Below are 16,820 nucleotides of genomic sequence, written 5' to 3' on the forward strand. Positions count from 1 at the left end.
CTGGTTAAAGTTTGCAGAAACTACACCCTATTTAGATGAAAAATCATAGGTTTTTATGATTTACTGAAGGAAACAATTACCAAATGGTCTCACTAACAAAAACTGCAACTATTTAAATTTTGGGATAGAAGTAAAGTGAAGAGAACTTGGCTAAATTTCTCTTGCTGAAATAACATCTCATGGTTCCATGAGATGAAGGAAGAAATAAAATAAAGCAAAGCAAATCAAAAAACCAAAAGTGGAGACAAAAAAAAAAAAAAAAGGTGAGCTGGGAGAGGCTTGCCTTCTCCCTGTGATATTTCCCACAATGAGATTAAGTTCAGTATTTCAGGATATTTGGAAAACCGGCCCTCATGTTTTTAAAAATGTTTCCTACAGTTTAAGGCTAAGCTCACATCACTCCATATTACAAGACCGTCTGAAGAACTTTCTCTGTTTAAAAGTTTGCTTCTTGTCATGTTGTAGTTCTTCTGATGCATATGATATTCCCTCTTACCATTTAAAATACCCTGGAGAACTGGTGTTTTACCATTTGTAATTTCTAAAACTACTTTATGCTAGAGTTTCATGTCTCTTGATAATAAGATTAATAAAACACTGGAATTCTTGTAAATGAAATTGGGTGGAAAACATTTGAAGCAAAGGCAGCAGTATTTAATGTGTAAGTTTCAGCAATATTAATCCACCAGTCTAAATAAAGAACACTCTTGTAAGTTTCTAAATTGAAATTTTTTAAATGGCACTCTTACTTTTTTTTTTTTAGGAAGTATTCTGACAGGAGCTACCTAATATATTCAGTGTTCTCCCTTTATGGATAACCTTTACATTTCTGACCAGGTTGCTTTCTATGTCATTATGTTTTTATATGAAGGGTACAGTAGCAGTGATATTGGAGACTAGTGTTTGAATGCACTTCAACTTACATTGTCTCTTCTCTATTTACTTTCAGGATTTGTTTATTGTATACAGTTCAGAGATGAGCTGCTGGAAACTGCTTGGCTGCAACAGAAACTAGAGACATAAAAAATAAGAGCCAAGGAAAACAAAACTTTACGCTCCATTGCCGACTGGCTTGAAGAGCATCAGCAGTGGAGAACTATGACAATACAGCAAGTCCTATTACTTCTGCTGCTCTGGATGTGGCTGCCACATCCCTGCCATACAGAAATGCTGTTCAGAAGGACTCCTGATCTCAAACCCAAAACCTTTGGAGGACGTGCTTCAGGGAATGATGGGAAAGCAATTCACCGCCAGAAGCGAGGCTGGATGTGGAATCAGTTTTTTCTTTTAGAGGAATACACAGGATCCGATTATCAGTATGTTGGCAAGGTGAGTTTCTCATAAGGTTTTCTGTACAATTTTCAAGTGTTCTTATCTTTCCACATAGGCTTACCTTCTATGTTTTATTCTAATGTGTAAGGAGCAGATTTCCAAGCAACATATAGACTGTTTCTCCTACTAGAATCACTAACTTAATGTTGCTAGTTAGAATTATTGAGAAATATTTGAAGGAAACAAATGAAATTATTTTTGACAGATTAGTTTGTTTCAGCACATCATACCAGCCAGCAGCCCACTCAGTATGTCTTTGTTATCAAAGCGTAATATTTTATAAATCATTATAAAATAATTTTCCAACTCTGTCTCTGAATATTTCGTGTTTCATACAAGATACTGCATCTCTTTCTATGCACGTTTGAGGAATGCAACCTATTTTGAAGAAAAAATATTCTTCCTCTTTACCTATCCATGAAAATCATTTAACTTCAGGGAATAAAGTTCATTAGCAAACATATGATACAAATCACGTGATTAGGAAATGAACTGCAATAGAAGACAGCAGAATGGTACATGTGACTGCGTAGCTTTCTAGAGGTGTACATAAAGGACACTGGAAGTGTCCTTTAAATTATTTTCTGTTGTTGTCTAGGTTTTCCCATGTGATTTATTTAAAAATATATAATGTATACTGCCACAATAATATTCAAGCAGGTACAAGATATTAATTCAAACTGGTAATTGTCTTGAAAATGAAAGTTAGTGTCAGCAGTAATGGTACAACTTAGGATCAATTGTTGGTTCTAAACACAGAAATTCAATTTTCTATAAAGCAGATTTTCAGTATTTATGTGATTTTGAACTTGAAAAATACTACAGTGAAATTCTGACTTTTTGAAAATCATGGAATCACAGAGCAGCTGATTGGAAGGCATGTTTGGAGATCACCTAGTCAAACTCCCATGATCAAAGGAGGATAAGCTTGAGCTTCCTCAGGTCTGTGTCCTGTCAGATTTTAAGTAGCTTCAAAGGTAGAGGCTCCACAATCTTGCTGGGCAAACTATTCAAGTGTTTGACCACCCACCCAATAAAAGGTTTGTTCCTATACCTAAAGGGAATTTTTTGTATATCACATTGTGCCTATTGTCACTTGTCACGTCGCTGGGCACCACTGAAAATAAACTGGGCCTGTTTCCCTCACTTCTTCCCAACAAGTATTTATATACATTTATAAGGTCTGTGCTGAGCCTTCTCCAGGCTGAACAATCTCAGCTCTCTCAGAATCTCCTCATATGAAAAATGCCCTAATTCCCTATTCAAATTACTGGCTATTTGCTGGACTCCCTCCAGTAGTTCTTTACTTCTCGTCATGTGGGGAGCCCAGACCTTGACACCGAAGTACAGACATGTCTCACCAAGGCAGAGGAGAGAGGAAGGATCATCTCTCTTGATCTCCAGGTGATGCTTTTCCAAATGGAGCCCAGGGTGCTGATGACCTTTGCTGCAAGGGCATATTTCTGGCTTCTGGTCAGCTTGCTGCTCAAAAAGACACCAAGGTCACTTTGCAAAACTGCTATCTAGCCAGTTGGGCCCCAGTATGTACTTGTGTATGGGATTATTATATTATAAAACATTTTGCAGAAGAATTAAAGACACTGGAGGATTTGTGAAAGGAAATCCTTATTAAAACCTGGGAAATTTAAACACTACGCAAAAATTCAAGACTGCAGGCTTATAAATGAGTAAGTTTCCAATTTTTATTTGTTGCTTTGAGTCTGTAATATTAGCACTAACATTTAAATAATGCAACCATTTCCAAAGCATGTTGAGAGTCTTGTAAATAGTCCCTATATTTATTTCATACAGTTCTCAAGTGTAAAGTCAGGACTCCCAAGTGTTCTGAAGCAAGTAGGCCAGTTCCTCAGTCTGGATCAGATTGACAGCTTACAAAAATTGACGTTACCCACAAAATAAGAAGGGTCACTGTATCAAAACACTATACTATTGTATTGAAAATATATTGCTTACAGAAGTCCTAGGAGATAAACAGCTTTCCAGGGCACTCTGAACTTCATATTATTTAAGTACCTTCAGAAGCACGCTGATTTTTTTTTTTTCCTATTGTATTATTTTTGAATACTTATGATTTCAAATCACAAAGTGGGAGTGGTGTTACTTAATTTTCTTCCCGTCATAAGTTAAGGAATACTCTTTAGAGGGGAAAGGGTTAACACTTTTTAGACTAACTCACCTGCATTAGAAAAAGAGAGCTGTTGATAAACATCAAACTATTTTGGCTGAGAGAAAATAAGTGTTTGCAAATGTGACGTGATAAGTAAAGATAAGTAACATGACAGATTAAGAGTACAGAACTGAGAAGAAACTTGATGAGCATTTAAGACAACCCTTTCATCTATTTTGCTCTGCCTAGACTAAAAGAGTTGTTAATTTGAGAAAGAAAATTTAAAATTAAACTGAGTATACAAAGTTGCCCTGTAGCAATTTTCTGGCAAGTTTGGGAAAACACATATAAAATGAAAAAATAAAATACACATATAAAATTAAGAGTATCATAGCATGCTATTTGCTTAGGGAGAGTTTTACACAAAGGAAGCTAATGGAAAGAGATATAATTATAAGAGGAATTAAAAATAGATTGTTACATTAATTAATGTTTTAGTCTGATAATCCAAATTCTCAAATTATTAGGTAAATAAATAATTACTGATTAAAAATTTTCTACATAAATGTTATAGTATCTATCTCCTTTCCCTTGTTTTTGCACTTACCTTTCCAACAGCCATCTCAGTTCTATACTCGAAAGATTTCTGGATGTTTCCTTTCACCTGATTTTATCCAGAGACAAAATTATTTCGATTGGTGGGTGACATGAAATGCCACATTCCTGTTAATTTCTCTGCGACACGTTTGAAGATGGTGTTTGGAAATTTTGGGAGATAATAGGAGCAAAAGCTAGAACTCAGCGATTCATGGCCAAGGACTAAGAGAGAATTTTTGTGTAATTTCTTCAGTGGAAGAATCAGTAGCAATTTCAAAGCTAATTCATCTGGGTTTATGGTTTACATATTTTGGTTTCTGAGCTCGTAACTGATACAATTTTTCTTGTTTCTTAACCTGCATGTATATATCTGTCAGGGAAACTTGAGAACTGCTGAATATCACAATACTCTTGAAACAAGTGTCTACAATTCACAGTGCAATTTAGGCATTCATTCATTCATTCACTGTTTGGGTCATCTTGAGAATGTTCAACTAGAATAATACGATGGAAATGAGGTTCAATGAATGAATGAATGAGATACATAATCCCATAACAAATGAAGTATTTCTTATTTAAGTCAACTATCCTTGGGAAATGGTGGCAGAATACATATTGACTGGTTATGGACATTCCCAGGTTTCTTTAGATCAGTATTTATTATTATCACAAGAAAGAGGATGGTCATCCTTTCTTTCATGTAATACACAGCATCCTTAGGGCAGAAATCAAAATTATGTAACTGATTTTTGTATATGCAGAACCTCAAATAATAATTCCAACTATATTTCTTGTAAAAGTGGAAGTCATAAAAAAGAGCCATGTTGAAAACCAAACCTATACATATATATTATACTATTTGTCTTTGAGGTATCTTTGTAAAAATATACTAGAAGAAAATCTGAGTAAAAGTGGTCCTCCTAGTTTCAGATAAACAATGCGGGAATGTTCAAAAAGAAGTAAAAATATCATATCAGAAAATACACTTTATTAATATTACAGAAAGCTGATTCATAATTTTTATTTCTATTCTTAGTGTACAGTTCAAAGGCCCATTTATTATTTTTCAAATAAAGTGCTGCAATTAGAAAGTATTACACATTTTCAAAACTTTCTGAAAACCTTCAATTTACTTTGAGTATATCCAGAGAAAAAAATTCTTTTAAGTCTAAACCTTACTTTCTAGTTGTTTCCACCTAAAGGAAGCACTACTGTGCATCAATAATATCTTAGTACTGCGTGATTCACAGATAAATTCTTTATCCACATTGAAGTTCATTTTCTCCCCTTATTATCTCTCCAGATCTTGTCAATTGTTTAGTTTTGCAGATATTTTCCCCACTTAGCTTTCTGAGACAGATATTGACTTTTTCTAGCAATTTCCATTACAGTAGTTTTATTGCATGAAGGATCAACTGACACAAATATTTCAGTACTTTGAGAGACTGAAGTTCTTAGTAACACTGAAGTGCTTTTTAGTATCTCAAAGGATAATTTATCTTATATTTGCACATAAATGTATGTAAAATTTGTGTGTGTCATAGTAGAACTGTTACCAGAAAGGATTATCCTGGCAGTATTAACTATCACATGCTTGTAAGTGTAGTCATTATCTTTGATGGTGTAAAGAGAAGAACATGTCAACCTCACTTAGTTCCTTTTCACTTTGAGAATCCCAACAGATATGATTCTGAGGAAAAAACTTAGCAAGCTGTGCGTGCATGACACATTTTCAAGAACAGCAGTTACAGCTTTAGTAACTGTCTACTGACACTGTGGGTGATATACCACGTAACAGTCATAAACATGTAAGGCAGCAAAGCCACAGATGTTGCTTGTATTTTTCTTTCTGAGGAAGCAACTACCAAAAGCATTGGTTTTGGAGAGGGTAATACAAAATACCATGTTTTGATTTCAAAGGATTCATCATCAGTGTGACAAAAAAATAAAAAGATCCCAGTGAAGTGATGCTACTGTAGTGCTAAGGTGAAGACTTACCAAATCCTTTTAAAAATCTCCGCATTTTGGTTTCTGAAGAGTGTTTCTACCTTAGTTCTTTCTTTTGTAAAGACGTTTGCTGCTATGAGAGACTAAAGAGTAGGACTTTGAATTGCAAATGCTAAGGTGCAGGCTTAATATTTGGTGTGAAGATCTGACTGAGAGATATAAAATGCCTTTCCTTTGAGGTGAAGGTAATCAGCTCCGTGGCACTCAAGTTCTGCAGAGGTTGAATTTTCAGCTAGAGCAGACTCTTGTGACAGAGATCAATAAAAAAGTATGGAAAGGGAGGGAAGATATTCTGCAAACTGAATAAATGAATAGTGATCTGTCAAGGTGAAAAAGGGCAGCTAGTCCTTTAGTAGTTTCCACGTGAGGTGTTTTTGGTGTAACTCTACTGGAAGTAAAGCCCAAGTTTTTCACAGCTGTGTATCTTCAAAAACCTTATCTTATTGAAGATACTTCAGTGTGGCGAAATTGACATTTCAGAGACAACAACATTTAGAAATTTATTTCTTTCTCAGCAAGACTTAAAACATAGACTGTGAAGAGGGTTACTTAAGGGACCAATTCATTTCAAGCATATGAAAGATTGCTTTTGGGGGTACATGTGTGACCTCCTAGATATTTAAGAACAGGTCAACAATGTCAGAGAGAAATATTGCTTTCCCATAATATCAGAGACATCAAAAGCTTCCCGTAGGATTGTCCTGAAGGCTGATTGATTCTTAGTGAGTGCTGAGAAAGATTCATTCTCAAAGTCTGTTGGGATTCAGTATAGTAGGAAGTTTATGACTATAACTGCTTAGATTCATTTTCTGTTTGCAAAAGGACTATTCCTTTGGAAACCTCAGTGTATGCCAGAGGCTCTGATTTCTTGCTTCATGGAACAGCAGCAGAAGGTAGTGGTGACAAAGAGCTAACCAGGCTGAATACTAAGGTTTTATTCTCATAAATAATGAATTGTTTGTTAGCTACTGTTCTGGATGTACCCCTACAAGACATTGTGTTTTGCTGGATGACACAGAACGGAACTGACAGTTGTTGAAGAATGCAAAGGGTTTGTAGTGTCCTTAAGTCTTTTAGTGATGACCAAAAGACCCACAGTTGTTGTGTGCCTGAATTCAAAGTCAGATATATTTGTTCAAAGACTGTAGCTTCACAGCCCTGGACAGATGTCTGTGTGTATGTTTCTTTAAAGTGTTGTCTGCTCAGAAGGAAAGAGGGATTAAGTCACTTGAGTAGGGTGTACTGAGGGCATATTTAAACCAACTGCTTAAGGGGATGATTCCCACTGTCCAAATTATCTTACAGTGTTTTTGCTCAGATGTGCCACATACTGTAAATGAAAGACCTAAGTGAACAATCCCAGTTGCCTCTTAAGACTGGTAACATTTTGGAAAGCATGAGGAAGCACAGAGACCTACAATGAAACTCCAGTGTTTCACAGTGAAATAGTGCTAGAATGGATTACCATCCTTTTAGATTTTGTTTCATGTGTGCAAGCCACATCCAACAGAGCTGAAGGTAGATGTTCCAAAGCAATTTTGCCCTTCTTGGGGAGTCCAGTGTCAGTATTTGTTTTCTCAGTGAGAAATGCTGGATGTGTTGAATGTCTGCTTCAAATTTGTCCTTAAAGATCTAACAGGCAGATTACTTGCAGTGTGCTTTTCCTCTAAAATGGTAAAGTCAGTCGGACTGTTTATGCAACCAGAACCACCTAGCATTTCAAGAGCCATGTTCACAAAATCTGTAGGGCCTCATCAGATGCTGTCAAGGAAGGAAGTCATGAAGGCGAGAAGGCAGGAAGGAAGGCAGGAAGGAAGGCAAGAAGGAAGGCAAGAAGGAAGGCAGGAAGGCAGGCAGGCAGGCAGGAAGGCAGGAAGGCAGGAAGGCAGGAAGGAAGGAAGGAAGGAAGGAAGGAAGGAAGGAAGGAGATAGGCAAAGATACCAAAATTAGAATGAAAAGGACAAAAAAGGTGAAACAACAGGCTTACTAACACTGGTGTCATTTAATCTCTACCATAGCAGAGAAGATCTGGTTTGACAGAACTGAAAGGCAGTGTGTCCTATATTTTTATACTGTATGACTAGGACGCAAGGGAAAAACATCAGAGCATGCTGTTGCAGTGGGGATCCTGCAACATGCATATATCAAACCAGGAGTCCCGTGGAAAGGAAATATATATGGACGGACAGATTCTTGATAGATGTTTCAGAGATGTTTATTTCTCCAGCCGCATGGCCGGAGCTCTGCCCAGGAACTGTTCCAGTCACGGGACCAAGGGTCCTTCTGCCTGCGCAGGGAACACAAACCAACCAATGGGAATGAGGCTGAGCAGGGGCAGGGAAACCCCATGTCTGTCCCCTCAGGGCCCCTCTGCCAGGGCTACACGGCGGGGGAGGAGACCCCAACACCTCACCCGTTTTATTTTAATAAAAGGAGAATGAAAACAACTGGATAAACATAACAAGAACAGTTTCAAAACAAAACAAGCTACCCTCCTGAGTCTTTACATGTCCAAACAGATTCTGTGGAACATCTTAGGGCTGACAGAAGGGAGACAGAACTATCTGAGCATGCTTTGTGGGGAAACTGAGGCAGGAGAGGGTTTAACTTCTTCCCTCCCCCTTTTCATCCCCTACTCGGCATTGGAAAGGGATTTTTGGGGAAACAATTGGCAAAGGCATGGTTTTGTGAGGGAAACCATGGATGAAAAAACGGATTGGGAATACACTGGGGGTAATAAGACATAGGGTAAAAGGGAAAGGTGGGATTAGGAAAGGGAGACTGTAGGAGGGGCTTACAATGGAGATATTGTCTAACATGACTACGATTTTTTGCATGTATACTGCCTTTTACAGGAACACCATCAGGCCCAGTGACCTGCAATGCTTGTAACCCTTTTCTACCTCGTATAATTTTGAATTCCACCACCTCTCCATCTCCCAAGCTTGGGATGCATTTTTCAGGGTTATTCTTTCTAATAGCAGTTCTATGCACGAATATGTCTTGCTGGTTGTCACACCTTGTTATAAAACCATAATTTTGCTTAACATTATACCATTTTACTATCCCTAAGATCTTAGGTACTATGATCTTTTCCTTTTTCCGAGTGGCTGCTGTTTTCTGTCTCGCTGCGTCTTTGCTCTCTCTTTCGGTCGCTCCCATGTTGGAATTGTCGGGGCTGCTGGTGCCTGCGTGCTCTTCCCGGGGTCGCGTTCGGGGCTGTGCGGGCCGGGCCGGGCCGCGCCGCTCAGTTCTCCGTGTGTCACCTCCTCTGGTCGCAGCTTCGCTGCTGATGCCAGGCGCTGTACCCACGTCTCAGCTGGGCCCCCGAGCAACGACTCCCCCGTGCCCTGCTCCAGCGCGCGTCTCAGCTGGGTGCGGCTCCGCTCCACCGCCACTGCCGCCCGCATGCTGCCCCTCTCGGTCGGGCGTTCCCGGGGCTCGCTCCACCACGCGCTGCGCGGGGCCGGGCGGGCACCGCTGGGTCCCGCCGCTCCTGCCACGCCTCGCTCCGCCACCGACACTGCGGCTCGCTTGGCTCCGCCCGCACGCGGGAACTGCCTCGCTGCTGCTCGCAGAGCACTCGGTGCACGTGGCCTGGGCCGCACGGTTCCTGTGCCAGGCTTTCCTTCGCCAAGACATTGCTCAACAGTCTCGGAAATTAAATAATATTCACGAAAATATTCTTCCATCGGCATGTATTTTGACTCAAAATTTAACTGGGTCCAAACGGCCTTCCAAAACTCGTTGGTAAGAATTAAATCCCAAGAAACATAGAAAAAGTTCTTAAACAACCATGCCAAGAAGTGTTTCAGTTCTTTTTGAGCTTGAATCAAGCTAAAATTTACAAATCTTTGTTCAAGAATCATTTTAAGTTTAAGATAAATGTCCATATGCGGCTCTGAAAGCCAAGAGTCTTCCCACAGTTCTTCCATAGTTTAGCTATGGAATAGCAAAACAAAACCAAGAAGAGGAATCCAAAGTTTCCAGGGTTTACTCACACAAATCAGTCGCTTAGGGATCGGGGATCGTTCTGCTCTCAATTTTCCACCATTATGTTGCAGTGGGGATCCTGCAACATGCATATACCAAACCAGGAGTCCCGTGGAAAGGAAATATATATGGACGGACAGATTCTTGATAGCTGTTTCAGAGATGTTTATTTCTCCAGCCGCATGGCCGGGATCTGCCGAGGAACTGTTCCAGTCACGGGACCAAGGGTCCTTCTGCCTGCGCAGGGAACACAAACCAACCAATGCGGAACGAGGCTGAGCAGGGGCAGGGAAACCCCGTGTCTGTCCCCTCAGGGCCCCTCTCCCAGGGCTGCACGGCGGGGGAGGAGACCCCAACAGCATGCCAATGCTGGTATGGGTGTTGATAGGGAAAAAGACTTTCTGGCTAACAGTGTAAATCTAGTTTTAATCAAATGGGAATGTTTTCATTACCAATTGGTATGATGAGAAGAGGGAAGTTCTGTGGGTCCAGGTTGCAGCTGCATCAAATCTTCACAGGCAGTGAAGTTTGTGCCAGTTTCAGGCTCACATCACATATCCATATACAGGTAATTTCCGGAGGACCTTGTGTCACACTCATGGCAAGTGATTAATTGGTGAATAAAGTGAACCCAAGGTGTAAACCATGCTCCGAGATTCCAAGGCTCCTGTTATGATCCAATTATTGAGAGATATCTCTGGTCAAATTAAGGTGCAAATGAGACCATATGCCTAAGTCAACAGTGTGGATCTTATTTAACAATATAATGCGAGGTAGAAAGATACAAAGAAATAGAAAAAAGAAGCAGGGAGGGGGAGAGAGAAAGAGAGAAGAAGAATATAGTCACCACACAGTGACATCCTCTTGGTCCTTCTTTACCCTGGGCTTCTTGGTGGTGGGGTCCCAAGCTCGTTCAAAACTTTTCAACATCTCTACATTTTTCAAAATAAAGGAATTAATGCTCATTGGCTGCACAGTTTTATTATTCTATTGGTTAAATTATTCCCTCTCTTCTAATGCCAATTAGTCCACATGCTCAGTCCTTTTCTTTTGAATCAGTGATTTTTTTGAGTTGGTGGGTCATGATCTCCCCCTGCCAGAATTACCTTGTACACAATCAGAGCCGATTCAGCAGAGTTGCTGCTTTTTCTTTCCTTGTGGTCCATAAATTCTGTGTTCTTTATGTTCAATATCAGCGATGTCCTCTTCTCTTCCAGTTTTTTTAACCTCCCTACATCTGAGGTAACGCTTGGACAACAGTACCACCTTTATCTTATCTCAAGTTCCTGCTGTGGGGCTTCTCTTACAGTCCAAGTTTTGGGTATTCATGGAAGAATGTTTGGGTAGGCTTAGGTGGTCATTGATGGTGACACATGCCATCTGTCCCATAACTTGTGGTGGTCTTTGTTTGACCAATGATGCGTGTTCGAGCAGTTGCTTTATACAGTTTGCCACTGTGGGGATTTTGGTCCAGATGTGTTAACCAGGATGAGCTAACCAGATCTCCCCTCTGCTGGGCCTGGAGTTCACGCCATCCTGTCACTGTCTTCTGTGCTTATCTCATGGCAAAGTCCTTCCATGGCCTTAACAGTGTTCAAAACAGGCAACTGTGCTCCTTAAGTCCTTACAATTCCAAAAAGAGAAGCAAGGCAAAAAACATAGGAGAAGAACAGTGAGACACTGAATTGCTTAGGTAGACATATCTGTATCTCAGGTAGACACATGTAAATGTGCTTATAGACAACAGCTTGCAGTTAAACACTAACCTTAGTAGAAGACCTTTTTCACTTCCATGGGTAGTTTTAGGCATACTTTGCATCATTTTAAAGGTCGTGGTAACTGCAGGAGGTACAATCAAAGAAGTGGGATATAACATCTAAAATTATATTTGCTCAGCTTTCAAGCAAATACTCATTTTATAATCTGTTCTTATATCTCCTTGGCCTCTATAGGACCATAAGTGTTATTCTTAACAAGTTTAAAATTTTAATGGACTTGAATTGGAATCTGCAATAGATCTTGACAAAAATGAGGTGGTTTTAATTTTTTTCCCTCTACGGAAAACAAACTAAAACTGAATGTGGGAGGTGCAAAGTAGAGGAAGATACTCATGGAAATTTTAAGTTCTCCTAAACAAAGTTATGAATCAATTGAAAATTAAATTAATTTAATAGTTCTTCCTGACCAAAATGACCCTTTGGAGGCATTTTAAAGCTTTCTGTTTCAAGCACAGCTTTTGCATACTAAAACTGGTATGTTTAACTTTTGAGGTAAAGCACTAAAAAATATTTCTTATTTGCTGTCATATTTCAGGGGCATTATTTTGCCCTCCCTTGGCCAGGCTTTCGCCGGGGCTCTCGCCCGCCCGCCCGTGGCTGAGGGGCTCAGCCGTGCCCTGCGCTGGGGCCGCTGCAGCCGCTGGCACCGCCTGGGCCCGGCCCGGGCAGCCCTGGCACTGTGCATAGGGAATGCACGGCAGAGCCCCCAGTACTGCCGCTGCCCCTACCCAGGCACCTGCTCTCTATATGATAACATGCTTAGCTCACATATATTAAAACAGTTTTTTATTATTTCCTTGACCATGTGTCAATAGTTCTCAGTATTGTAGAATTACATGCTACATCATACTCAATCTGCTATGAGTGCTTCACAAATACCACTGTCAAAAGAGTGTGGGTGTTTCACTTAATGTATTTCCAAATCCATCCATCTAATTACTTTCAAGTACTTTGCCCTTATGCAAAAAACTTTGCAAGTCTACTCATAAACTAATACCAATATGAGTAGGGACAAGTAGCTGAATATTGTTTCCTCCTCTTCTGTCAAGTAAATGGAAGCTACACATCTAACGGTATTGAGTGCTTCGAGCTAGCATGGTAAATGGAAAACACTGGGAATATATGAATCGTAGAACCACAGAATCTCCTGAGCTAGAAGGGACTCACAAGGATTGAGTTCAATTCCTGTCCCTGCACAGAACTACCCCAAGAATCACACCATGTGCCTAAGAGCATTGTCCAAATGCTTCTTGAGTTCTGGCAGGCTAGCTTTACCTAAATAATTTAATGAAAACTATCTAGTTTTGATACAAGAGGGAAGAATATTATTTGACTTCTCCATTTTTCTTTTGCACATTGATACTTGAGTCCCAGCCATTTATCAATTTGATGAGAAGTGGTAAATGAGACTGAGGGGTCAATATGGTTCTGCTAGTCACTGAGGGAGGTTTCCTGCCACTGGCTTTCTTAGTATCTGAGAAAACTATTTTAAAATGGTAGATTTTAATTTTTCTCGTAGTAATCCCAGTAGCAGTAGTCTGCCACTTTGAAACTGATTTCTTAAATAGAGAATTCTCATCTGTGTAAGCACAAAGTGAAATAACATCTATCAGTTGTTAGGAATATTTAGAAGGAAGACAGTCTAAATTACGGGCATACTTCCAGCAGGTGTAAAATCACAAATAGGATACATTTTGCTGTCTTTATGAAGACCAGCTATAGCCCTCTGGGGTGGTTTTCATTTAGTTTGTATCTGATTATGCATTGTACTTAAAACAGCATCATGCTTCAAAAGAGTATAAGAAACTGGGAAATGGTTTAATCTGAACTCTCCAGTTCCTTTCAGTTCAATTTATCTTTTGGTTTTTAAATTGTATCTACTTGTCACAAAAAGATAATCCAAAGGGAAAGAACTGATAAAACTGAAATGATTTATATTCAAAGCCACAACTCAAAAAAAGTAGAGTCCACTTCATCACAGTACATTCATTCACTCAAGGAATTAAAAAACATAGTAGAAAAGAGAGCTTTACAAATGTTTGACCTAGACCTTGTTTGAACTTATAAATGTGTAAATAGCCAATAATTTCAGCAGCAATTCAAAGGCTGATTCTCCTTAGGTTTTGGGGTTTCTTTCCTTCTCTTGATTTTTTTTTTTTAATCAGATGCAGATGACCTTTTAAATATCCTGTATACACAGATAACAAGGAAGATCTGGGACTAATACTGTGGAAAAATTGGTGACTTGCAACAAAATACCCATGAGGGAGAAAGTTCTAAGAAGTTAGAAGTTGATGTTTACCCTTTTAAAATGTCTTCCTGCTGGAAGGTTTTTGTTATATTTATAAGAGTGTTTTTGTCTTTGAAGAGAACTAAAAATAAGCTGAAGCATGCTAAACCATGACAAAAGACTATAATGGCAAGTTCTTCCAAAGCCTCTAATACCTTCTTTTTTGAGGCAGTAAGTATCTGAAGTCCCTGAAGACAGAGTAGGATTTACTTGCAGGGGTAAATAAACATCATTGTCCAACTCATCAGTGTTACTTTCTCAAACAATTATTTGTTTCCTGAGTTTCTCAATGGCTATTTACTTCAGAGCATTAAAGGAGGACAAGACCACTTTGTCCTTTAATTTTACAATATTTTGGTCTGTAGCAATTTTAAATGTATAACCCGAGATCAGTTCCTACACTCTTCAGGCCTGAGAACAGAAGCTGTCTTGTTTTTATTTCAAAGATTCAATTCACAGACCATCCAGTTGCCTGAAAGGCATGTACAAAGGTACCTTACACATCTGAACACACTTCAGAGCTTAGAAAATTATTAGTGAATAGTTAGGAGGCTTGGTATGCGAAAAAGGCATGCGTGAAGAGATTTATGCAAAGAGCTAGATGGAAAATATAAGCTGAACAAAGAAAAATAATGTTCTGGGATATTCATGGTATTGTAGTTTTTAAAACTATGAAGTTGCAACAATTGCTGCGCTGTAAATTCAGATGACTGGGCATGAAAAATTTGAGTGGGAAAAGATTCTGCATACTTGCAAGGACATGTAACAGCTGAAGAAAACCTTGGTGCTCAACAGCAATTCTGTTAATCTCCTCCTTATCAAGGTTGTAGAAAACCTTTGCTTCTTCATATTGGCTTGCACAGATACTCTGTGCCTTTCTTCTGTTTCCTAGATCTACGGCCTACAGTCCAGTTATGCTACCTGGATTTAGAATTTTTGTTTTACACACAATGCAGACCCATCCCAAATGAACTTTTCTGGTGACATTTTTATTTAGGCAGTAGTGTAGGTGCTCTCCCTGCCTCTGAAATTTTATTCCTTCAATCCTGCTGTTCCTTTAAACTTGCTGAAGTATGCATCTCAAAGCAGTTGCAGGGGAAGACATAGGCATATGAAGCTTACCCTTGGTGTGAAGTTAGGAGTAATCATACTGTCCTTCACTGCCAATGTTTTGGTGATCAGAGGGATTTTTAGGTCCTGGTTGGGTTTTCTTTTGTTGAGAATGTTTGTCCTTTCTTAATAATTCTCAAGCAAGTACTCTTTCCTATCATGTAGTTTAGAAACTGGTTTATGTTACCAAAGTTCTTTTCTTGGTTTTATTCCTAAAATGTTTTAATAGGTTTTTTTTAGTAATTATATATAATTTAGAAATACATATGTTACAATATAGGGATTAATAGAATAAATTATACTTGATATACAGAAACATCAAGTAGTAATACAGATTTCTTCTTTCTATATCAAGAACCCCATCCTCTAATGACAATGTTTGCATATCCATTTTGAGATATGACATTTGCTGTAAAGTATGCATAAATTCAAATTTTTGAGGCTCCATGCTGATGATTGTAAATTCCATTATAAATGGTATCCTTAGGAATTAGAAATATTTAAGAAATGTTATTTTGGAGTGAATATAATAATAGGCAACTATTACTACCTAGGCAATCTTGGATAGAAATTATCTATCTTAGTACTAAATTATTAAAATTATATTGATATTTTAAGTTTTGGCAGTGAAAAAATTGACTAATGCAACTCTGTGAGAGGTGAGGTTAATAGGGAGAGAAAAAGAGTTCTATTTTTAAAATTTTGCTTTAATGAGTAGGAATTTAAAGAAATGTCATGAAAATCCATTTTGAGAAAGGAAACAGGAAAGAAAGATAGAATAAGGCAGTGTTCCAAGCCATGTTACTAAAATTTAAGAAAAGTTTTAATTAAGTGAAAGTACTTGTAAAATGTGAAATAATGTGGCAAGTAGAATATGTGAGTTGCAGGAGAGGCCACTTGGGTAGAGCCATACAGCAAATAAATACATATATGAGGAGACAGAAAAAAAAAGACCTTTTGTTAATTTATGTGGGGTTTTTTTACTTAAAAATTTTAACAGAACTCTCCATTCCTCTGGTACTTTTAAAATACCTGTCCCTCGTAAGAACTACTGTACAGCCACATTTTTACACAGTGTTGCTACTGAAGATGCCATAGAGGACTTAGAAATACCTCCAGCAATCAGCAGGTTATCTTAGGTCATTCATTCAAAAAGGATAATGAGACTGCTGCATACATAATACAGTTGGAATATATGGAAACTGCTTAATGACCTATTTAGTTAGGTCAGGTTATGTGACAGACCATTCTCTATGTGTCAGGAGTGGCATGTTGTCTACTAAAAGCCAAGTAAAATAAATAGAATAGATAGAGGACTGCTGATGGCTGTGCCACTGGAAAGAGCTGCACAGGATTAATCAAGGCTCATCATTTAAGAATAATGGAAGAGATTTCAGTAATACTGATGTATTCTAGGAAAGGATAATGACATGCTATAGAAAACAAAGTCATTAAAGGAGTAAGGAATACTATTTCAAGTGCCATGTAAGTCTGTATACCATAAAAGAGAAGCAGGAAGTTTTCCAGGGATAGTTTAGAATTCTTTTTACTATGTAAAGAAGAAAGTAGGAGCAAATAATACAC

At 38.6% G+C, this 16,820-nt stretch overlaps 1 protein-coding gene across 1 annotated transcript in view; it reads left to right on the forward strand.

The window, feature by feature from the left end:
- Nucleotides 1–1,098: 1,098 nt before the first annotated feature.
- LOC309572095 (cadherin-10) overlaps nucleotides 1,099–16,820 on the forward strand; it is a gene marked incomplete at both ends in the record, with an annotated part of 60,641 nt that continues 44,919 nt past the window's right edge. Inside the window, one exon of the mRNA XM_082280105.1 lies at nucleotides 1,099–1,329. Coding sequence (XP_082136231.1) covers nucleotides 1,099–1,329 — 231 coding nt within the window. The remainder of the gene's footprint in view (nucleotides 1,330–16,820) is intronic.

The sequence above is a fragment of the Coloeus monedula genome (genome assembly GCF_965178545.1).
Source record: "Coloeus monedula genome assembly, chromosome: 1".
Taxonomy (NCBI): domain Eukaryota; kingdom Metazoa; phylum Chordata; class Aves; order Passeriformes; family Corvidae; genus Coloeus; species Coloeus monedula.